Source organism: Perca fluviatilis, chromosome 7, assembly GCF_010015445.1.
Source record: "Perca fluviatilis chromosome 7, GENO_Pfluv_1.0, whole genome shotgun sequence".
Classification (NCBI taxonomy): domain Eukaryota; kingdom Metazoa; phylum Chordata; class Actinopteri; order Perciformes; family Percidae; genus Perca; species Perca fluviatilis.
The window spans coordinates 348,695-374,089 of NC_053118.1; the positions used below are offsets into that span (position 1 = coordinate 348,695).

Here is a 25,395-nt window from a genome sequence, read left to right on the forward strand (position 1 = left end):
CTGATGGCACTGGAATCATCTCTGGATAGACTCATAGTTAAACAACAAGAACAATTTCTAGCTGGCGGCTTTGGCAGAGTGCTTATAAAAACCTTTTAACATGGCTCGATGAGAACAAGGGAGGGCAGGCTGGCTAACATGTGTGGGATCGAGGTCAAACATTTTTCCAGTTTTTTTTCTTTTTTGTGGAAAGTGGGTAATGAACCCTCCAAGGTTTTTATTTTTTTATACAAGACAGCAACAATGATGAGAGGTAAGGGGTAGAAAACAAACAGCAGATCCTGGAGAGACTCCAAGAAAAGCAAATGTGAGAACACATGTCCTACTTCTAACAAATAGCTGGACAAAAGTAAAGGAGATGCTTGCAGAAAGAATGGCCAGGAATCATACCAGACATATTTAAGGTTGCTGTTTGGGGCCTGAGCAGACTTCTCCTCTGTAGGCAGGTGCAGTTGTTTCGGATGCTGCCACAGTCCTGCTCCATGGAGGATCCCTGTTAGAAGAGACACAAAGACAAACATACACTCAGCATCAAGCATCACTATCAGGGGGGTTGTGTCTCCTGTGTTTGCGATATTGTGTATTACGAATTATGTACATGCATTTTAATGCAATGTGCATTTACATCGACAAGGCAGAATGCTGCCATACTAAGCTGATAAACTGTGTGCGTGTGCATTATTACTAATGTACATTTCTAATCCAAACACATGATAAGGATGCTCTGTGTGTACATGTCAGGGTGAGCTCATAACCCATGTGCGTGTGGTCAGTTGTCCTTCAGCCTACTCTAGCTGTCAGCACAGCAGCAGCGGGCCAGTGAAGTCATCAAGTAGTCAAAACTGAGCCATAAAGAACACACTGAGATCCATGAATGAGGTCAGTGCATGCTGCTCAACTCTGAGTAGGTGATTGCAAGTGTGTGTGTGTGTGTGTGTGTGTGTGTGTGTGTGTGTGTGTGTGTGTGTGTGTGTGTGTGTATATATATATATATATATATATATATATATATATATATATATATATATATATCTCCTTGTGTTTCATAAGACAGACAGGATGGAGAGAGACAGAATAATGACACACAGTTGATCTGCATATATTACCGGGCAGATAGAGCTTTTTCTGTGTATGCGAGTGTGGATGTGTACGCCGGTCAGTGTATGTTGCAGCATGCCTTTATGTGCACTCGTGAGCATCCGTGTGGATCCACATGCATTTGCCTAAGTTTGTGTGTGTGTGTGTGCTTGTGTGTGTGCTGGTTTGTGTTCTGCTGAGCTCAGATGGTCAGGCAGATCGGAGCCAGACCCCGGGGAGTCATCAGTCTTACACAGAGCTGTTAGCCTCGCTGGTAGTTTATGTGCTGTAGCCAAGACCTGTTAGCGCCAACACACCCCACCCTCTGACCCAATCCTCACACCCCACACCTATCTTCTACCAACTAAAAAACACAAACTAACTCCAAAGACTTTAACTGACTGTATATTTAAGTGTTTGTGCATGGATTATTAGGCATGTGTGTATGTGTGTGTGTGTGTGTGTGTGTGTGTGTGTGTGTGTGTGTGTGTGTGTGTGTGTGTGTGTGTGTGCGCGCCAAAGGCCAGAGTCTTTCAGCAGTTCTCTATAAGGTCCTGACCTAATAAACACTTCTGGCTGGAGCCAAGAGGACAGAAGGGGAAAAATTGTCCATGTACTGATGGATTTATGATTTTCCTGACACAAACTCTAATTTATGTGTGTTTATTAGAATATTGTTGCCTAAGGCTCCTTGGAAAGTAGGACATATTTGATGAGTTGTGTTAAATACATTTGAGACCTTGCTGCGTGACCAAGTCTCTCTTTACACTTCACTTTACTGCTGTGTGACGGTGCTTGTGTGTTAAGGATCTAAAAGTGCATCTCTACAGGACAATTTTTTCATCCTTCTGCAAATTACTTTAAAAAAGGTAGGTTAAATTAACAAATAAATTTCAAATATGTATTCTGTGTGGCTGGGTTGGCTTGGTGGGTGGAGCGGGCGCACATGTATTTGGAGGTTTGTGCCTCTATGCAGAGGTCCGGGGTTCGGGTCCGACCTGTGGCGGTTTCCTGCATGTCTTCCCTTTCTCGCCTGGCTGTCCTGTTGATTAGGGGCGGAAAAGCCCAAAAAATAATCTTAAAAGGTCCAATATGTAATATTTGTACTGTAATAAATCCAAAAATGACACCAATGCCTCATCAGATATTAAGGAAACATGTTAAACTGAAATACTATCTTTTCTGACAACAATGCTAATGTTAGTATTTTTTCTTTTTGAAATTTACATTCCGTGACGGAATTTATGTTTATGTTTTGGTCTGTGGTTGTTATCAACGGCCCATTTTGACAGCCAGGCCGGGTTGCCAGATATACCTGGAAAAACGTAAACCCAGCGCGCTACAGCTGTAACGTTGTTACAGTCATGAAAGCAGCTAACAAACAAACAGGATCAACGGAGATAGATTCTACCCGACCTAAAAAAAAAAGAAAACAGCAGGTTTCTAAAAGTTGCGTGACCAGAGACGTAACAACCCCCTGGTAAATAATGGAGATGTATTTGAAAGATGGAGACAGCTTAGATCCCACAAGGACGCAGAATTGGCTTATTTCCTCCTGAACAGGTAAGCATTAGCTTCAGGCTAATTTATCGCAGCCACTAGGGACGGGCATTTTATGTCATTTCAACATTTGTGTACTCACATTGAATTATATAGCTAGAGTACCCGAGTTGGTTACTCGCAAAAACAATTGAGACACAGCCAGTAAAGTGATCCCGACTGGTCCTGGCTAACGCCGCCATGCTAACCCTGTTAACTGCTAACGTTACCGGGAGGACCAGGCAAGCGGGCCATGGCTGTTTACAACGTGTAGTTCAGCGGCTGGAGCTGACAACGGTGAGTTATTTTAAACCACGAGAGGGGGGGGCTGTAAATCGGAAAGAGAGGACTGTGAGTTTGCAGTGTGTTTAGCGATTGTTGCCGTAATTCTAAGCCAATGAAGCGTGCTCTGCGGCAAGGTAGCTAGTGGTATTTTTAGCGTTTCGTATTGTAATTCTAAGCCGAGGAAGTGTGCCTGACTGGCGTGTGGAGAGGACAGTGAGGTTGTTGTGTTTTTAGCGGTTCATACTGTAATTTTAAGCCGAAAAAGTGTGTCTGTCAGTTGGTTACAGAGCTCCGCGTCGTGTAGCTATATATCTATGGCTCCGCGTGAGCACGGGCTTTTATGACTGTCGATATAGCCAGCATAACGTTAGCTACTCCGCTGTGCTGTGGAGTAATGTCTGGTTATGTGAGACTAGCATCTAACGTTAGCTACTCTGCTGTGCTGTGGAGTAATGTCTGGCTATGTGAGACTAGCATCTAACGTTAGCTACTCTGCTGTGCTGTGAAGTAATGTCTGGTTATGTGAGACTAGCATCTAACGTTAGCTACTCTGCTGTGCTGTGGAGTAATGTCTGGCTATGTGAGAAAAGCGTCTGGCAACATTGCGGTCTCAGCCTGGCAACCCCCGTGAACTTCGAGTCTGGGCAGGAGGGGGCGGGGGAAACGACTCCAGTATTTTGAATTGGTAGGGCAGTAACTATTTTAACCGCTAGCTGCCAGTATTACATACAATATTACATATTGCACCTTTAAAAAAAAAAAAAAAAAAAAGTATTCTGTGCTTGATATTTCCCCAGAAAATGACGGAGCTCGTTGCCAGAAATAACAGAAAAAAGTTGCTAGCTTTTTATGGCGCTAGAAGTTCTATTAGTTGATATCCAACGTTATTCATGTCTGTGTTGTTTACAATGAGAATTATGCTCTAATTATGCTTTCATTTGTCTGCGTTTTGTGTGTTTGTAAACCACAGGAAAATGAATTGGGCCACTATAATAAACAAATCTAATCAAGCTTTAATGACCATTTTATTGACTGAAATTGTTGTCTAAAAAATAATCCTGGAACAACTTCTGAAACTTACAAGGGAAAAAAACATGCTTTCATCTTTGACTTTCCTGAACTTACCATATCCAGTTTGGGAAACCAGTTCAGCTGCTCCTCCAATGGGCTTGGTGAAAACCCCCACAATGCCTTTCCCAACTCCAGCGATGACGCCTCTGGCCTGGCTACCAGCTGAGCTCTGCATGTCCCAGTTCCTTTGGAAGTTCTGCATGGGCTGGTCCACGATGCCTGCTATTGCTCCTGAAAGAAATAGGGAAAACGTGTCCTTTATTATTGTGCATTGTTCAATAAATACTTAATGAGAGACAAATTTACAAAATACAGGATGAACACAGAATTCAAGACATCTTTTGAGGACAAAAAGAATGGGTAAGCCCTCTTAGTGATTTTTATTTTAGCAAGACATGGGAAACAGAGATAGACATACAGATTTCAAAGTGTCATAAATGGGACTCCCACAGGGATTCAGACATGCTTTTGCCACACAGAAAATATCTGACACTTCATTTTATGTATGACACAGATGTTGTGATCGACAGTGCATATCAGGAATTATAATCCACTGTAACGCAGAGAGATGCGAGCAGCTGTTTGGTTTCAGTGACAATATTTACTGCCCTCTGGGTGTTTACTGAATCCCTGCTGTGCTGTCTCCACTGCTCCGTCTCACGCTAATGCCAATGGACGGCAGATGAAATGTGTGTGGGCAGAACATGTTTCCATACACAGAGTGACTTGAAGTTAAGTGTTATGTTATCAGTTTAGTGTCTTAGCTGATAGTGTAAATGCTGACATGTGACATGAGGGGTGTGTGTGTGTGTGTGTCTGTGTGTGACACTGATCACTCAGCCACTGGCCGGTATGTAGATGAGATTGATTGATTTGAGGAGATTGCTTCCACCTGGAAGCAGTGGCAAACAGCCTCAAACGGAGAGCACTACTGAAGACAAAGACGCTGAAAGACTTTTCTTGTTTTCCCACAGCACATCTTTTTTAAATACACCTTTTAAAACCTGAACTACAACAACTAAGATGGCGAGGACGGGGCGTGCGGGGCAGCGGACCCGAAGCAGCAGCCATCTTCACACCATGCAGTGTCTGGGTGAGTCAGTTTAACACAGCACAAACCCCTCTAGAAGGAGGAAAGACATGCACTCATCCAGGCAAGTTTAGTCTCATTCTCACATTAAATGCAACACGTAGGGAGAACGAGACGAGAGGGATTAATGTTACCGGCTAGGTTAACCTTTAGCAGCTGTGTGTCTTTATTATACAAGTGCAGGTTAGCTTTAGCCCTTTGTAACATCAGGAAAGAGAAATAATACAACTAAATTAATATTTATTTCTAGTTTCACTTTTTGCTGGGATTTATGTACACTATGATTTGATTATTTATCACAAAACCCTTTGTTTTCCAAATATCTAAATAACTTTCTACGTTGTTCAATTGAATTGATGTCCACTGTCATGTGTGCCATTTCTCATCTAAAACCACTTTGGGCCCTAACTTGCACTCAGCGCAATTGCCTTTGTACACCGACGCATATATCGTTCCTATTTTGCATCCGACGCACAGCGGACTTTTCCCTCCACAGACGCACGTCGGTAAATTAGGGATTGTATTTGCGCTCCCGGGGGCGGTTCAGCGAAAAGAGGAGGCGTGTTCCGGCGCAAAAGTTCCCTGGTGCTATTTTGCAGTTTCAGAAAACAATTCCGCCACTGACCAGGAAAAACCTGGTCTAAAGTCAGTGGCGCTAGTCTAAAGTCAGTTGCGTGTTATTCAGATGCTATTTTAGGGGCGCATGCTTGGCTATAATGTAGTGTGAAAAAGAAAAATATTACTGAAAATGCGCTTTAGGTGTTTGGATAGATGAGGAGGCGCTTTACAGTACAGTCCTCAAAAAGTCGCAGCATTCTTTGTGGCTTGTTGTGTTTTACACAAAATTCCCATGAATCATGGATGTGTTGATGACAAAAATGAGGAAATATTAGAGGATTTAAAGAGACGTGATGTTGAACTACGGTGGGATTGGACACTCGATGCGCTCCTGGTGGAGCGGGTGGACGGAGATGGAGGGGGGAGGGGAAGGAGGAAGGGGCACAACAGGTGCAGGTGGTGCGTTTGGAGGCCCACGCTCCATGGCTGCAGCAATCCTCCCCAGACTTGAGGAGATGCGCCCGGGTTGCCGCAGCAACATCGCCACCCGGTCAAGACGGGCATTTATTACTTTGCCGCATCTCGGACAGCTCCCGCTGGGGTGCGCCAGGCAAATCCGCCGTTATAATAGCAATCCGCCATGGAACAAGCACGCCTGCTCTTAAAGGGAATGTGAGATGACGCTCTGATTGGTTATTTTCACGTTACACCCAAACCACACCTAGCTACTTCAGACCAACCCATTTTAGATTTGCGTCAGGCGCAAGAGTCATTTATCCCGCCGGTATAATAGCAACAGAGATCCGCCCACAAAGCTACTTGCGTTTCACTTTTGATACTTGGGTTTCAGATCATTAAAATAGGGCCCCTAGTGTTATTGGAAAGAAGGTTAATTTGTCTACTTGTAGTCTCGCTTTGCCAGACCCTCCTCCAAACCGCGCTGAAGGAGGGTCTGGCTACTCCTCATAGCAATCGGGGATGGGAGGAAAACATGCTCTGGTTTAATGGCATTTCTTTAAACCAATCACAATCATCTTGGGCGGTGCTAAGCACCGGCAAAAGCAGCGGTGCCGCTGCAAAATAGCCTCGGGAAGGAACTTGTTTTGGTGGAACATGTACGTTAAAAAGTTGTTTTAGTCGTGCAACAGAAAACTCAGATTGGACAGATAGTCTAGCCAGCTGTCTGGATTTACCCTGCAGAGATCTGAGGAGCAGTTAACCATAGTCCTCACAAATCCACCGGAGGTTAGAACGCCAAAACAAAAGAAGCCCAAGGCAACGGATGTCCGGCCTAAATGAGTGAAATACGGTGAATTTTCCGTTGGCAATGGAGCAATCCCGGAAGTACTCTACTTGAAACCCCTATACAGCCCATATGAAACCCAGAAATGTTGCTTTCTATGAAGTTTTATTGAATTTATTGAAATGTCATCTATAGGCCTAGTGGATGAAATTAAGCCGGGTTGCTAAAAGTTGCAAAGTTACAATTTCTTTTCCTTATTAACCTGCAGTGTCTGGTGTCTTATAATTAGTGTATTATGCTAATTACTCAAATTGCCCAAAATGCAACTTTTAGTAACCAAGCTTAATTTCATCCACTAAGCCCATACATTTTCAAAGTTCATAGAAAACAAAATTTCTGCATCCAACAATTTTCTAGTAGACTAAAAAGTGAAAAAGTGAGTTGCAGGACCAGGAACAGATTAGAACTAAATTCTGATATTTAGAAGGGTGATGACACAAATGACAAAACTGCAATGTGCTGCTGTATATCCGATTAGAAATGCTGTAAAACCTTCAAATGTAAAATTAATGATTGCCTGTGTGTGTGTGTGTGTTTGTCCGTCCCCCCAAATACCTAGCAGGCTAATGCCGAGTCGTGACAGCCCCTGCCTCAATCCGTCCCCGAGGCTCTCTGGTAGCTGGCGTCTCCACTCCTCCTGCCTGGTGTAGTGCTCTTCATCCAGGGACAGGCGGTCCATGTTCCTGGCCAGGCTCGTCGCCAGGTTGGTGATGGACGTCAGCGTGCCTAAAAACAAATGTGACCAAGTCACCAAAAATCTCTCCCAAAAACCCAAACTGTTCATCACAAATGTTGCACTAGTCATCAATGCATGATGACACCCTGATTAGAAACAGTGTTTAATAATGCATGTGCTGTATCAGTCTGGGAGAAGACATAAAGTAAGCTATTACACCGCTATTAATGTGTGTGCGCACATAGATTAACATGTTGCTGCTGTACATAGAACACAAACGTTATGAACATCTGCGTTACCTTTTGAGATATGTTTGACGAAGGAGGTGGTCCCTCTGGACACCCCGCTGACAAAGGCTCCAGGCCCGCGTGTCAGACCCTCATATGGCAGCCGGAAAAAGTCGGACACGCCGTTACCGATACTCCGCACCAGGCTGGCAGGACTGCCCAGGATCTCCAAAGATCCCACCACCCAACCTGCACAGGATATGTCAAATAATACTTGTTATATCATCATAATTAATCATAATCTTTTCTTTTCTCCTGTTTAGCTTTACAAGAAACACGTAGCAACTATTTAAACAAATAAACTGTATTAGTTTTGGTGTTAGCCACAATGGTGTTATAATACACACAATTTACAGAATTTACACACTATATAATCCCACGGTAATTTTTTAGACTGCTAAAATGGGTTTTGTATCAACCAATACATCTGGCACACCTGCTCTTAAGAGGAACATTCCACATACAAGCCTCTTGAGTAAACTTTCTCTATCCTCTACTTGCCAAAAGCGGTTTAGAGTGAGAAGCTCTCCCCAATCTAAACATTTTACAGAATAACGTACAAAATGTTTTTACGTCACGAATTGTGTTCATTCTATCAGAATCCTTTTCTCAACAATACAAAGATTCACAAAAGCATTCACACATACACTCATGCACACAGACATACACACTCCTGCATGAAATCATACATGTGCCACGGTCAGATTTACAGCCTCCTACTATCTCACCTCATCTCTCTCATTCAACCATAGAGTCCCCTTCAGATGGCACGGCTCAGTGATATTTATGCCCTGACAATTGCATCTCAAAAATCAAATAGCCATTTCTCAAGACGCCGACCCCGCTCTGCTCTTATTCTCCGTCAATTTGCACTTGAGTGATGGACTCTAATGATAGGAAACCAACTCCAGTGGGGCCTAGTGGTAATTTCTGCTTCAAATGGTCTCCTAGTTGTGGTTTTGGTAAAGCATAAAGTCCTGACAGGAGCTGATGTTTACAGGGTTGAGTCATGCTTTTAAACACACACACATACATATACTGGTGTGTATGCATAGCTAGTGTACGCCTTTTAGTACCCATATGTCCATAAGTCTTTGCATGTGTACGTGCGTGGATTTACGCCGGTGGGTGTATGTGTGATCGGAATACCGTACATCCTAATACTAATCAGTCCCAGAATGCAATGCTTCCCGGTGCCCCACACTCCACGATGACTCAGGGAGAGGTGACGTGTTGAAATACGAGCAGAAATGAGGGCTCTAACGAGAGACAGCGGGAAGGAAGTGTTCGTCCAGAAGGGTGATTTCTGATGTGGAAATGACTGGCTTAAACCAGAACATGTGTGGAGGATTTGACTAGACAGGAGGACAACGCAGGAGAGAGGCACGGAGTCTTTATGGGGACTGAAAAGTCAGACTCTGCCGTCCAAAGATTATCCATAATGTACTGCCTAAATATGAGTCATCAGTTAAACCGTGTGATAAAACTATTATGAGATAAATTATGAGAGAATCTAAATCTTTTTCGGACCTTCAGTGATTCAGATTTTACTTCCTGGAGCTCTACAGTTTTACTGCACGTTCTGTCACAAAGTAACTTTCCTTTCAAAAGGTCAACTCTAGACCTAGTGTGTATAAATTGTGAAATTTCTCACTTGAGCCCACATCCTGTTATTCTTCTGTCCATATTTGCCTTAACCGAGTGCATACTATTAATGGATTTGAGCGTGAGCCTATCTGAGAAAGATTGTAAATCTGAAAAGAAATTAGTCTTGTGTCCGTATACTGTATGAAACAGAAGACAGCTTGAAGGACCATTTGTTTTATGGTGATGTGGCAGCAGGTAGATATGAGGCATTTGTGAAAGAAAGAAGTTGTGGGACTCCCTCCGTCCACTACCTACCAGCTCTGAAGAGGGCTCCAGCAGCATAATGCATGGCCAGAGCGTGGACTAGCTGCCTGGCCGTGGTGCACAGCGGCCCTCTCTCAAACAGGGAGAAGGAGAGAGGAGTGTGGTCTGAAGCGATGTACAACTTCAGTGAGGCGTGGATGCTGACCAGCAGGTTGACTGGCTGGATGGTCAGCCTTTGCAGGCGCACAGGGTGGACCAACGCCTGCACCGACTGAAGCACCTGGAAGATGTGTGCTAGTTTTAGTACTGACATGAGAGAGTAATGACCACAAGTAATACTAATGATTACAGCATCTTGTGATATGCAGCACCGACACAAGTTGCTTTATTGGACTAGGTAACAATGGCTGAATTCATTATTATACAATATTACGCGGCTTGGTCGAATACTTGATTCCGATTGGCCAATCACGGCATTCTGCATTCTGCTATTTCTGTATAACAGACCGTTACTAAGTAAAACAGTTCACAGACTCTGGGGCCGGGTTAGCTCAGTGGGAGAGCAGGCACACATATACTGAGAGGTTTATGCCTCAATGCAGAGGTACAGGGTTCGAATCCGACCTGTGACGATTTCCTGCATGTCTTCCCCCTCTCTCTCCCCTTTCTCACCTAGCGGTCCTATCGAATAAAGGTGGAAAAAGCCCCCCCAAAAAAATCTTATAAAAAACGTCTAAAGAAGGGTTAATTATAAATTTTTACCCAGGAGGACAACAAGTTCAGTGGTTGATGGGAAGACAGCGTGAGGGTTGAATCAATAAAATGGTTTTTAAATCAATATTTGCTGATAACCATAATGCTGCTTCCTGTCTGTCTGGCCCAAGCTGAATGCAACACTGTAGTAATTATGGAATGAGAATGCGGTGACTAAACCAGGAAACATTCAGCCTCGTCAATGCCTAAATACAAACATTATGTTACGAATGGTGCACCTGTTCAGGAAGAATGGGCGCTGATCCAGACTCTCGCCTCCTCCGGGTCTCTGCTGTGGCTGAGGCCATGGCACTGTCAGGGATGTAGGTGTGGAACAGGGTCTTAATGTAGTAAACAAAGGTGTCTTCAACATAGACTCTGGCAGGCTGGAGCTGAAAGGTGATCTGAGGATGAAACACAGAAAGCTTTTATGAAAACTGTTAACTCATGATTGTTACAAAGGAAAAAAAAAAATAAAAAAAAATCACTATATTTTGGACCAAATACCTCGATATTGATACCGCAACGATATTGTTGTGTTGACCATTTGTGCATTCACAAAATATATATATATATATATATATATATATATATATATTACACAATGAGATTTTTGGTAAATAATCATCACTAATGTGGATCTGTGGTATAAGTGGTAAAGATAATAATAACAGAACAGTTACAACAGTCTGGTAAGTTCAGAAAATGACATCACTTTACTGTAATGCAGCCTTTAAAACCAGGAAAAGACAAATTATGCCATATCACGATATTAGGATATCCAAAATCTAAGACGATATCTAGTCACGATATCGATATAATATCGAAATATTGCCCAGCTCTACCTTCTACTGTAACGCAGAATTTGGAAAAACAATGAGTTTTCAATGAGTCCAACCTCCTCCGCAGTGCATCTGTCCCCAGCCAGCCTCATCCTCAGCTGCAGGAAACAAGAGCGTTTAAACTCCTCCAGGGATTCTGGAGACTCCGTGGGATTGGAGTCGCTGCTCCACGGACCCCCAAGCTCAGCCCCCCCTCGCTGATCCTGGCACAGCAGCACGGGGAAGTGGAAACTCGCTCGGTTGAACAGCTGGTTGTCTACTTGCAGACTGGAGCAGTAAACCTCGATCAGAGAGGCGTCGGGCATCGGAGGGGAGTCAGGGTCACCTGCCAGCTCGGGGGGCAGGGAGGGTGGTGCTGGAGCCAGGCTGAGGAACAGCTTGGTCAGCGTGAGTCTGAGCAGCTCCACAGATCCAGAGGGATTGGTGATGTCATCACTCAACACCACACTGGCTTCACTGAGGAGGACTCTACAGGACAGCTTAGAAGTCCTGAAACAAAACAGAAGTCATTAATGTGAAACTATTATATAGTGACATATTAAAATAAAAAAAATAACAATGTAAGGAGACAATTAGATTGTCATATGTTTAAGGGGTATTTTTGCTATTTTTCAACCTGGACCCTATTTTCCCATGCATTTGTGTCTAAGTAGTCTATATACACGACGTTCCACTTCCTGGATTGCTCCGGTGCCGCTGGAAATTCCGCCGGATGTTGCTCTTTTCGGCCGGATGTCCGGTACCTTCCGCTTTCTTTGTTAATTCTAAACTGGGTGGATTTCAGAGGACTATGGTTAACTGCTCCTCAGATCTCTGCAGGGTAAATCCAGACAGCTAGCTAGACTATCTGTCCAATCTGAGTTTTCTGTTGCACGACTAAAACTACTTTTGACGTACACATGTTCCACCAAAACAAGTTCCTTCCAGAGGCTATTTTGCAGCGGCACGGTGGCTCCGTCTGGCGCTTAGCACCGCCCAAGATGATTGTGATTGGTTTAAAGAAATGCCAATAAACCAGAGCATGTTTTTTTTCCCCTCCCGGAATGCTGCGTGGACTCGCCAGACCCTCCTCCGCAGCGCTGTGGAGGAAGGTCTGGCAATGCAAGACTAATGTCTAAGTGACTAATGTGAACAAAAATCTTTGAAATTGGTCAAGTGTTGATACATATCGTGGGGAGGGAGGAGTTCCGGGGAGTAGAGACAGCATAGCTTTGTGTTGTCTAAAAGATTGTCTAGTTTGTGCCAATGAAATGTCAAGCTACACTTTTATAGATGTTACCCTTGGATACGGACAAGCTGAAGTTGGTGCTAGTTGTGCAACAGCTACAAATAGATCCTAACACTCCGGTCCATAAACTGCGCCTTGCAGACCATTGGGTCTGCAGTGACCATTTTGAGCGTGAATGACCAATGCCAGCCAAAGAGGAGAAGAAATCCTAAACCAAAGCACATTTACCTAAAGAGAAATGCTGCTCCAAGAGTGGAGAGCTGCAGAGCCGAGGTTACAGTTTTGACCTGGCATCAGTAAGTTACACAGGTAAGCATGGCAGGATAACTGCAACTTCTGTAGTCAGACACTTAATAATAATAATAATAATAATAATTAATAACAATCTGAGCCTGTCTTCACATTAGTCACTTAGACACAAATGCATGGGAAAATAGGGTCCAGGTTGAAAAATATCAAAATTACCCTTTATTACTGTCTAATAGAGAAAACAAATATCTCCATCTCAGACATTACTTGAATCTTAAGTAGGTGGTGTTATGATTCAGATGATTTGTAGAGCATGAAGAGAGACTAAACTCATTGATAATGTTTCATGAATTTCCTACCACCAGAACAAAGATCATTGTCTGACCCAATGTGCTTACATTTACCTAATATGTAATTATATTAATTTCCTGTTTTTGCCAAAATGAAAAAGCAGCCATTGATGTAATGGAATAAAGCTGTAATACTATGTTCTACTGTACTAATTTCACTGATGACAACACAAGAAGGTTTTATTGCCCTCCTGTGGTGCAAATGATGGCTGTTTCTTCATGTTTGGAGTCTAGTAACAACTGCTGCATGAAAACATTGCTGTTAACAATAATCATAGAGCAATTTTTAGTGAAGACAATAAAAGTCACACGGGTAGATACCTGGAGGGTTAGGAAGAACATGCACGGATAATTTCTTTGGGTTCAAATATGTATGGAGCATAAAACAACAATAAAAACTGCCTGTGCACACATACCTGCTGTGCTGGTTGATCACAGCGTCCATGCTGCCCTCTGGTGCCAGAGACAGAACCAGGGTGCCTTTCTCACACACCACGTCTACGTAGAGACAGCCAAAGCCTGGCAGGAACACCACCTAAGCAACAACAAAACACAGATCTGTGGTGAGATAGATCAATCTGTGTGTGTGTGTGTGTGTGTGTGTGTGTGTGTGTGTGTGTGTGTGTGTGTGTGTGTGTGTGTGTGTTTCAGAGCATACATGTGTCTGACTTTAACCTCCACCACTCCAGGTTCAGAGTGATCAGACCCTTGAAAAGGAAGTAGATCCCTGGTGACCGCTTCGCTGAGCAGTCATAACAAGTCCAGCCTTTGGCCTCTCACCCCTCCCACACAGGTCAGACACAGAGCTCACAGTAACTAGAGATACACAGCCTCAACCTCAACCCCAACCTGCAGCTAGCTAGACACAACACCAAACATTACACACACTGCTCCTTAACATCTTACTAACCCCACACTACTACTCTGACCTAACCAAAAATACTGGCGAGCTACTTAACACCAGTGGAAGGACGGACAGACGTACACACACACACACACACACACACACACACACACACACACACACACACACACACACACACACACACACACACACACACACACACACCTAATTTTCTGTTAGTGTTGAAAAAACTGTTGATCTATAGCATTCATAACAGTGTAGCCATGCAAAACATGGCATTTAAATACTATATACTGTATATGAGATACACTATATTGTCATACAGGATGGAAAAGATTTTTCTCCAAATATAAAGCTAGTTTTATGAGTTAAAGGGGATTACATCCTGTCATGTATCTGGCTGTTATTAGTCACTTAATTAAAAACATCAACTATAAGCCTGTGATGTGGCTATTCTCCTTAGTCCTGCTAAAGCATGACAAACTCGGGCTCCACCTAACTGCCAATTCAGCCAAATCAGTGGGAGCTGTCGCAACATCAGTAGTCATTAAGAAAGTAAGATCTCATAACGAGCGGTTGAGGGCAATCTTTGTGTTGAAATGACAAGTGCAGATGAGATTTCTCCAATTTTGAGAAGAGGGATGGTGAGAAAAAATAAATATTCCTACACAAACTCATTAAAATCAAAAAGGGAAATATACTGTGTATTGTGATTGGGGTGTGTCTGTGTGTGGGGCTAAATGACATGTAATGAGGTGGGACGTCCCTTCACACCTGAGACAAAATCCTGGCTACATAAGTGGCCTACGCCGTTGTGAGGATTTATATTTATGCGGTTCACACTGCGTGCTTCTAGCGTATCTCTTTACAAGAATAGCAGAGGCGGTGTGTGTGTGTGTGTTTATGTGTGTGTGTGTGGGGAGAGCATAGTAGAGCGAGGCACTGAGTGACTTGGATTAGCTTCAGAGGGAGTACAGCGGCAGAGACGGAGAAACCACGCTTTCTGACCACGGTGTGAAAGCAGTAGCAGGAAAAGTTTCCTGTTGTTCACAGTGAAGGAGAACCCGGAAATAAGTGGAGGAAATGTGATGCTACCAAGCCACGGCCAAGTGGACCAATCACAGTTGTTGCGATCTGTGTCGCCACGACATGAAGTTCAATTTCTGGGGAGGTCCACCATCAGGCTATGGCGTAGGGTCCGTAGCTACGCATACCTACGTACATACTTAATTATAGTGTCAAATCACAACAGGAGTTATCTCAGGACACTTTACAGATAGAGTAGGTTTAGACCACACTCTATAATTTACAATGACCCAACAATTTCCCACGAGCAAGCATTTGATACAACAGTGGCGAGGAAAAATGTCCTTTTTACAGGCAGAAACCTCGGACAGACCCAGGCTCTAGGTGGGCGGCCATCTGCCGCTGCCAGTTGGGACACAGAGACACTAGCTATGTTTCCATCGACCCGTTTTTATCCGAATTAAGTGATATCGAATGAAAAATGCCTTATGGAAACAGTAAAATCCGACTGAATTTCATGAATATCGACTCAAATGAAATACGTTCGGTCTCATCGGATTTTCTCTTGATCGATATACGGCTTATGCGATAAACGCTGATGGAAACGTTATTTATATAGTTTTAGGTCATTTTATGGTTGCAACCGGCAATAAAACGAAGAAGAAGAAGTTTCAGTACATTTCCGCCCAGTATTTCCGCTCTGTTTGCAAAACAAAAACAGATGTAATGGACAAACAAGGAGACGAGATACTTTTTTAATTTAATTTACCAGAAAAATATAACATAATATATAAATCTAAGAAACGCCATCATTTATCAGGAGCTCGCGAAGGAAATGACCAACAAAGGTTACGATAGGGACATTAAACGCTTAACTTGAAAAAGCTTAACGTGGTATAATGTATCTAAACAATGATGATCATCACCAGATTTATCATGGTTATATCTTGTCATGAACACTTAAGCCTGTCAAAAAAACTAAATCGAAATACAACGATTATTAGGGGTGCACCGATCCGACTTTTTCAGTCCCGATACCGATACCGATGCCAGAGCTTTGTGTATCTGTCGATACCCGATACCGATCCGATACCGTTAATGAATTAATAATAAACTGTATACCTTCCACATCATACCTTCCTTCCACCATGTGGAAGAGACTAAAGGCACCAGACCTTCCTAACTAAGACAAAACAACATAGATGTAATGTATTGAATTCTTATTTATTTGTTATTTAAAAAACAATTGTGCATTCAAATCGAAAATATAATGTAATCAAACTTCTTAAAATAAATTTAAATACATAATAATGGGCCATCAATAATGGGCCACCTTTATATAGGTTTATAATGGCTTATTCTACTGTCAGGAGTACATAGAATATCACAAAAACATGTTAATGTCATCATGTTTACTAAAAGCTTTGATTAAGGGTTTGCTTGGCTCCACAGTTACAGAAGCTAAACTATTTGTATTGTGCAAACTGCAAAGTAGTAAAATAAACTCAAATCGAATGAATAGCCTACACATACAAATAACTTTAACACCGTTTCCCTTTCAAAACTAAATAGTTGTAAGCTAGCTAGTACTGTATAACCACTACCTTGGCCACAGGTAAGTTAGGTTGTTGTAGTGTGGTTGTAGTGGGGGACTGAACGTAGCTCCGCTGTCAGCCTCCTTCGCTGTTTGAATAACGTTAGCAGGTTTTTAGACGTTAGACGTATTTCAGCGAGGCAAGACATCTTAAATCCAGAGTTTTAATTATTGCTCCGAACCAGTCTTTCTCCACGGTCTGTAGCGGGACCGGAGGTGGATTGCATTCATAACGTTGCTCCGCTGCATGCTTGAAGTGACAGGTCTTTAACGTTAGCGTAGTAACGTTAGCACGGCCGAGTAACGTTAGAGCGACGGGCAACAACCGTGGCTAAATTATGTCCGATTTGTTAGAAAGAAAAAAAACTTGGGAACAACAGACGGCTCCTCTCTTGAGCACATGTTGTTCTGGTGTATCTCCGGTCTTTCTTCATCCTCTAGCTAACTTTCTTCTAGGTTCTTGTGCAGTACCGACCGTAGCCTCTCCCAGCTTAACAGACTGTTATGCTACCTGGCTAGCTAGGCTAGCAGATGTAATGTTACCCAGCCTGCCATTCGGCGGTGTAGCTACATTTGTAAATGTAAAATTATTAGTGTTAGAAACTGTTTAAGTCTCAAATTGTTATATGCTTTGGTGTGTTATCCTTTTAAGATAGTTAGTTGTGGGTTATTAATTGTTGTGTTATAAAGTTACTACCATGAGTGAGAAGGGTACGCAGTTAACAGGGGCCCCGGTGCTGCGGCGGAGTGTGAAAAAAAAAAAAACTGGATCAGCCCGTGGATCTGTTAATTTTTCCGATCCACCGATCCAGCTATTTTTGCAATATCGGGGCCGATATCCGATCCTAATATCGTATCGATGCACCCCTAACGATTATAGAAGTTATCTCACGTTAATATTTTCTTCATCAGTGGCCGTATTAATATTATTAATATGGCGAGGAAAAAGCTTAATGTGGTTTAATGTACCTAAACAATGATCAATCATCACCAAATTTCTCTCTCATATTACCCATCATAACCACGGAAAACTGTCAAATAATCTAACCCAAAGTCCAATTATTATGGACATTATCTAACATAAAGCATTTCTGCTTCACAGCAGGGCAGCGGAGTGGCTGGGGGTTGATTCTCCACGGTTCTCATTGGCTTTAACCCTCATGCCCTCTTCGGTCATTTTTGTACATTTTTCTCAAGTTTTTTTTTTCATTTCGTGATCATTTTTGCTGTGTTACTTCTTATGGCATGAAATTTTGTAGGAATCCTTCTTTTCAGTCAAATTTTTTAAATCCAGTGTTTTTTACTCTTACATGTCTTTTATACTTAAATGATTCATTTTGTACCCTCTGGACACCTTCGAGGCAAAAATGTCCATGCACACAAAAACTGTTATTAACTCATCATATATCAATATTTTTTTCTGCTTTTTTTTCATGAATCACTTAAACAACTTCTTACCTAATCAAAACCACCAAACATTCAATCATTTTCAGGATTTTAACCCTTTAAATGCCAATTTTATGTATTTGAAGTATGTCAGTTTTTATAAAAAAAAAACACAAAAAATAATTTTTTTCCCATATAATGAATAATATGTAGATGAGGCTTTGGTGGTGATTAGAGGCTTGGATCTTGTCAAAGATAAGCAACAAAACTGATTTGATTGCATTAGTATTTTTTATGTAATTCCAGATACTCCCTCTGGACACCTTCGAGGCAAAAATGGCCCCATTGACTTCCATTATAACCACATGTTTTGATCTCCCTGCCTTTACAGTATAAAACCATGCATTCTGTAATGTCAGCATTTCATTTGGAAGAAAACTAGTCATATTTGACATTTTTACAGTATTTCACCAGATTCAACCATTTTGCCCTTGTAGGCCGATGCATGAAATTATAGTTATATTATGGAGCTGTGTGTGTGTGTGTGTGTGTGTGTGTGTGTGTGTGTGTATATGTGTGTGTGTATGTGTGTGTGTATATATGTATATTTGTGTGTGGGTGGGTGGGTGTGGGTGGGTGTGTGTGTGTGGGTTGGGTGTGTCTGTGTGTGTGTGTGTGTGTATGTATGCGTGTGTGTGTGTGTGTGTATGTATGCGTGTGTGTGTGTGTGTGTGTGTGTGTGTGTGTGTGTGTGTGTGTGTGTGTGTGTGTGTGTGTGTGTGCATGCATGTATGTATGCATGTCTGTGTGTGAGAGAGAGTTTGTGTAAATCTGTAAACAAACAATGATAATTTTAGTGGTGAAAAAAGCGCACCTTACTTTAGCCAGTTATATTATGGAGCCGTGTGTGTGTGTGTGTGTGTGTGTGTGTGTGTGTGTGCGTGCATGCGTGTCTGTGTGTGAGAGAGAGTTTGTGTAAATCTGGGTGAAAAAAGGGCTTCTTTTGAAGGATGCATTTCATGTGTCTTTGAAGACGTGCTTGACTAAAAACATTGTCTCCTGCATTTGTTGTAAACAAAAACAACTATTAGTGTGTTTATGCACCTGGCTCTAGAGAAGGAGAAAGACCTGGAGCAAAGAGAAGGAGCCTTTATCTTCCAGCCAACTGCAGGACTCATCTGAAGATGACAAGTTTCTGGAGTCTGACAAAATGGTCACTGTGTCCTCCAACTCTGTGAGTGCCTCTAACCCTTCCTCTGAAAGTGGAGAGGACACTGAAGATCCTGTCCATCCTAACATTGAATGGACAGTGAAGAATTGGCAAGTCTGGTCTCCATCTAATACTGAGACGCTGCGCAACATTCAAGCACCGACCGGCATGATGTCAGAGCCCACGAGATATGCCATATCAAGAATCCATGATGTGGCATTCTCTTTCGACCTTTTCTTCACTCTTGACTTGATCCAGCTGATTCAGGAAATGACAAACCTACACGGGAGGTGTTCAATCTCAGGATGGAGTGATGTGGATGCTCAAGAGATTTTAACATACATGGGACTTCACACTTGGCTGGTGTGTACCGGTCCAAAGGGGAATCCACCCGGAGCCTGTGGGATGTCCATAGTGGGAGACCAGTCTTCAGGGCCACCATGTCCCACAAACCATTTGAAATGATAAGCGCCAGTTTACAGCACATGCAGGAGACAATGTTTTTATTCAAGCACGTCTTCAAAGACACATGAAATGCATCCTTCAAAAGATGCCTTTTTTCAGCCCTAAAGTGATCATTGCTTGCTTACAGGTTTACGCAAACTCTCACACACACACATACACACACACACACACAAACACACACACACACACACACACACACAGCTCCATAATATAACTATAATTTCATGCATCGGCCTACAAGGGCAAAATGGTTGAATCTGGTGAAATACTGTAAAAATGTTAAATATGACTGGTTTTCTTCCAAATGAAATGCTGACATTACAGAATGCATGGTTTTATACTGTAAAGGCAGTGAGATCAAAACATGTGGTTATAATGGAAGTCAATGGGGCCATTTTTGCCTCGAAGGTGTCCAAAGGGAGTATCTGGAATTACATAAAAAATACTAATGCAATCAAATCAGTTTTGTTGCTTATCTTTGACATATCCAAGCCTCTAATCACCACCAAAGCCCCATCTAGATATTATTCATTATATGGAAAAAAAATAATTTTGTGTTTTTTGTAATAAAAAATGAAATACTTCAAATACATAAACTGGCATTTAAAGGGTTAAAATCCTGAAAATGATTGAATGTTTGGTAGTTTTGATTAGGTTACAAGTTGTTTAAGTGATTTATGAAAAAAAAAGCAGAAAACAATATTGATATATGATGATTTAATAACAGTTTTTGTGTGCGTGGACATTTTTGCCTCGAAGGTGTCGAGAGTAAGTTTTTTTAAGGAGGGCATGAGGGTTAAGTCCTAATGTGAAAAAGCTTAACGTGGTTTAGTGTACGTAAACAACGATCAATCATCACCAAAAAAATCCTCTCCTATATTGCTTATCATAACGACTTAAAACGGTCAAATCTAACCCAATGTCCAAATATTATGGACGAAAACATTACGTGAGATAACTTCTATAATCGTTGGATTTCGATTTAGTTTTTTTGACAGGCTTAAGTGTTCATGACAAGATATGACCATGATACATCTGGTGATGATTGATCGTTGTTTAGATATTAAACCATGTTAAGCTTTTCACGTTAAGCGTTTTAGAATGTCCCTACGACAAGCCGTGGGACGTCCTGCGGAGTAAATGGAAGGCGCTCAAACAGCGATACACGGCTCAAAAAAGAGAGTTGTCTCGCAGCGGTGCCGGAGGGGAAATATAAGGCAAGTTCCACCTTTTTGATGAGCTGGATCATATCCTCAACCAAAGGTCCATCGGAGCTTAGGCTATAGCTTGGCTTCTAATATTAACAACTACTTTTGTCTAGCAAAACTTTGTTCGCAAAAGTTCGCTTGAATCTTGTGCGATTCAGTTAAAAAATGAATGGAAACACCGTAAAATGTCTCAAATCAATTTGATATACCAATTTAATCGCAAAACAGCATGTGACGTCATTACGCACAGGTTTTTATTCGCTTTAGAGCCGTTGGATGGAAACACACTTTCACCAGCTTTATTCGCATGAGTTTGTTTACCGAACTTCAGATAATTCGATTGACAAGTGGATGGAAACTTAGCTACTGATACAGATATACAGAAATAGGATTCATAATAATTATAGCAGTTGGCATGATGCGCCGTGACACTTATAGTAACAATAAAGATAATAGAACTATGCGTAGAAATATAAGTTGTAGCAGTGCAGGGCATCGAGCAGGACCACAACAGCAGCTGACCGTGCAGGGCGGGATACGGCTTACGGCGTAGATTTAACGCAGAGCCATAAATCAGGCTTTACCTGAGTTCCAGGGCAGTTGATATCTATGGGGTCAGTCCAGTCGGTGGAGCCGTGGTCTGAGGTGGTTCTCAACAGCAGTGTGGGCAGCATCTCTTTCTGCCTGCACTCAGGGAAACTGGAAAAGTGATGGTAGAGCTCGTGGTGCAGGGAGCAATTAGGAGGCAGAGGACGACAGTATACCTCAGTCTTTGGAGTTTCTTTTCGAAAATAAGAGCAGAAAGTATAAAACAATATTAGTAAATAGTATACTAGTAGAATGAGAGGAGAAGGGAGGGATAGGACGAAATGAGAGGAGAGGTACGGAGAAGAGAGGAGAAATGTCCAGTCGGGCCTTTCCCTTCCTACCTTTGACAGTTTCCTTCAGCAGCAGTGGGATAGGACACTTGTTATGGATCAGCATCCGAGGACAGGGGTCCTCATTCAGGGTGATGTATGTCACCCCAAGGTGTTCCTGATATGTCAGTACTATGACTCTGCAGAACACAAATAACAACAAGACCATAATTAAACTGTCCACAGACAGATCATGTCCCAACCCCTTCTAACCACACACAAATAAGAGCTCACACACCCACCAACATGTCAAGCGTCACATTACTGCTATGTCTATTTGTAAATCTCTGAGGTGCATCCATGGGCAGAGCCCTAACTGAAGCTAGGCGTTGACACACTGTCACCCTGTGTGTGTCCATATTTGTATTTCAATTTAATTATGTGTGTTTGGCTGCACATATGTTGCAATTACACACAGTAAATGAGAGCCAAGCTGGCCAAGTGTGAAGAAAAATGGGATATGCTCATTGGCCTGTGTACTGTATGTAGCCTGTGTTTTTTGTAATTGAAAGATTCAAATTCCTTTTACTTTGGTTAAAATGAAGGCAAAAGGCCATATGAAAAGAAAGAGAAAGAAATTAAGTAAGACAAAGAAAAGACATGAGATAGACTGTGAGGTATCAATGTTACAAGACAAGCAGAGAGACAGTGGAAATGTTGAGGGCATTTCTTCTTTTGCGTCAGCTGTTTATTAACAAGCTGTGACGAGCAACAGTACCTCCCGGCTTTATGTCCTGTGCCAGCCGGGGCTCGGTACCCTGCTCTAAATGGACTGTCACAGCCAGCAAACCACGGATGCTCCGCTTCACCCACCTGCTGCTCAGGCCACCCCCAGAGTCCGGTTCCCCAGGAACAGACAAACTCTGCCTGGGGAAGTCTGGTCGGATGGGAGCGGGGAGGCTCCATGCTGCAGATCCAACTCCACCATCATGCCTGGGAAATAAGCTGAAGAGCATGTGTCTGAGCGGGAGGGGGAACACCGTTCCCTGGACACTGGTTTGGAGGAGGTCCCAGCATGGCACAGAGCAGGGTTTGGCCTGGGACGGTTCCTCAGTGGGAGCCAGGCTGAACAGTGCTGTCTCTGGTATCTCACAGGCCTGAGGAGAGCACACAATATAAATGTGACGAAAAGGGAAGACGAAGAAGAAGAGAGGAGAAGAGATGGGAAGGAAAAAAAAAAAAAAAAAAAAAAAAAAAAGAAAGAAGGAGAAAAGAAAAAAAAGGAAAAAAAAAAAAAAAAAAAAAAAAAAAAAAAAGAGAAAAAAAAAGAAAAAAAAAAAAAAAAAAAAAAAAAAAAAAAAAAAAAAAAAAAAAAAAAAAAAAAAAAAAAAAAAAAAAAAAAAAAATTAAATAAAAAAAGCAACTGAGAATAGGAGGAGAGAGAGAAGAAAAAAAGAGGAGGAAAAGAAGGGAGGAAAGGGGAAGAAAGAGAAAAAAAAAAAAAAAGGAGGAAAAAGGAAGAAAAAAAAGAAGAAAGGAAGGAGATGAGGAAGGAAAGAGGCAAAGTGAAAAAAAAGTTGGCAAATTACGTCAGAAAAGGACATGAGATGGTACATTAAGAAAGAAATACAGAGAGCGAAGAAGATGCAAGTAATTACAACAAAAGATACATGGTAAAACCACATTGTTATTGTACTTTCTTCTCTCTCCCACTGAGCTTAGTGCTAAATTGGTAGCAGAGAAGCCCTGCTGTGCTGGTTTAGCAGCCAGTGAGCAGCGAGTAGTTGAGGACTACAGGGATTAGGCACTAAGCATGATGAATAGACCAACTAGAAAGGCATTCCTCGCCTTGTTTGTGGTCTGTGTTATTGTTAAGCCCATCGCCCGCTATTTAGTTTTTTTTCAAAAACATTTTTTTTTTCAGTCAATTAGTGGCAACTGGCAAGCTTTGCCATCCTTCTTTAAGAGGATCTGAAGGCTCGTTAAATGACATCACTACATTGTTGCTCTCTTTGGGGACAAGCAGCAGATGAAAGCGAGAAGGGAAACCTGCATCCAATTCTGGGTGTTTGTCCCAAATGTCCCAATGAAGTGCCATAGCCACATGGTGAAAACGGCGGAGGGAGAGAGGGGGAGCAGCATGATCTGATGGAAAACGGCTTGCTACGTCCGAGCAATGTGTATGTGTGGCAGTGCTGGGGTGGATGTGTGAGTAATGTGCATGGGGAATATACAGTATGTGTGAAGCCTCAGTAACTTCAGCGGACAGGACAGACACGATGCAGGGGCCACACACCCACACCCACACACACTTTATGCTTATGAGGTAGCAGTGAGGAATTGAAGCTGTGGACCCAGAAATTACACTATTTCATTGTGTTTTAAAAAGCTGGAGCTACACTGGATGATGAGGAGTGGGACACAGAATCAGTAGGAAAGACGCACCAAATGTGTCTACGATGTAAAATAGAGGGCGGCCAATTACTTCATGTCCTATGGTCTTGTGATAAGGTGCAATCATTTTGGACAGGGATCCATGAAAACGTATGTTGGATTGCAGGGACCCAGGTTCCATTCTGGGAGATGGGTCAATCCTAAACGGTATGGATAAGCACATAAGAAGCTGGGTCCAAACTTGTTAAATTTTATTTATTAAAATTATTTAATTATTTATTTAACCTTTTTTTCCATGACTAAGACGAGACAATGACGAGACTGCGCCAATGTCCAAAAACGCTGACTAAAACTAAATTAGCATGCATTATTGTTGACGAAAAAAGACGAGACTAAAATGTTTTGCATAAAATAAAAACTAAGATAAAATCTCTCTTCATTTTCGTCTACAATCGTCTCTACTTTTTCATCATGAGATAGAATATTCAGCTGTTACTGACCGACAGGTGCCCTAACGACCGTTATCTACCGGACCGAATAGCCTGCGCTTCTCTCTGATGCTCCTAAACGGACGTTAGAGTCAACCGAAACATCGCTGCACGGGGCGCTAGTTAACACTACACTTGGCAGCAGGTAACGTTAGCCTACCGTTAGCTAGCAGTTGGATTTAACAGTTAAAATGCTGACAGCTAAACGGTGTAAAGGTTTGTCTCTATTTCCAACACGAGCCGTACGACAGTCTGCAGCTGCCGTTGTCTGAAAAACAACACATGTTGCGTTCACTTGAAATACGCCTCGCCAGTTTCGTGCTGCATTTATTTTATTGTAAAATATCCTTTTTGTCGTTTACTGGTGAAATAAGGAAGAGGCTCAATATTTATATAACTTTATAGCATTTATTTATTTTTATAACTATTTGACTGAAATGGTTATCAGAAATAATTTATTTAAAAAAAAGACTAAAATGTTTTGACTAAAACTTGACTAAAATGGCGAGACTTTAGTCGACTAAAACTTGACTAACAAAATGTTTTGGCACAAGACTAAGACTAAATTAAAAATAGGTGACAAAATTAACACTATAGGGTGGCAGGGTCTATTTTGTCGTATGGTCTTGAATATTGTAATTACTGTGTCATCTTTTCTAGACGAAGGAGGGGGGGGGGTAAACTCATTGCGAGTTGTATGTTTTGTATATTGTTTAAAAAAAAAAAAAAATAGTTAATCACAA

The 25,395-nt window shown here is 42.1% G+C and overlaps 1 protein-coding gene across 4 annotated transcripts in view; it reads right to left on the bottom strand.

The window, feature by feature from the left end:
* LOC120562122 (vacuolar protein sorting-associated protein 13B) overlaps positions 1-25,395 on the bottom strand; it is a 380,029-nt gene that overhangs the window by 4,157 nt on the left and 350,477 nt on the right. For all 4 annotated transcript variants that reach the window (XM_039805631.1, XM_039805634.1, XM_039805630.1 and 1 more), the window contains 11 exons: positions 22,644-22,927; positions 21,843-21,970; positions 21,498-21,694; positions 13,576-13,694; positions 11,389-11,821; positions 10,730-10,894; positions 9,789-10,017; positions 7,899-8,075; positions 7,479-7,649; positions 4,027-4,203; positions 391-493 (listed from right to left, as the gene is read on the bottom strand). In XM_039805631.1, coding sequence (XP_039661565.1) covers positions 391-493; positions 4,027-4,203; positions 7,479-7,649; positions 7,899-8,075; positions 9,789-10,017; positions 10,730-10,894; positions 11,389-11,821; positions 13,576-13,694; positions 21,498-21,694; positions 21,843-21,970; positions 22,644-22,927 — 2,183 coding nt within the window. The remainder of the gene's footprint in view (positions 1-390; positions 494-4,026; positions 4,204-7,478; positions 7,650-7,898; positions 8,076-9,788; positions 10,018-10,729; positions 10,895-11,388; positions 11,822-13,575; positions 13,695-21,497; positions 21,695-21,842; positions 21,971-22,643; positions 22,928-25,395) is intronic.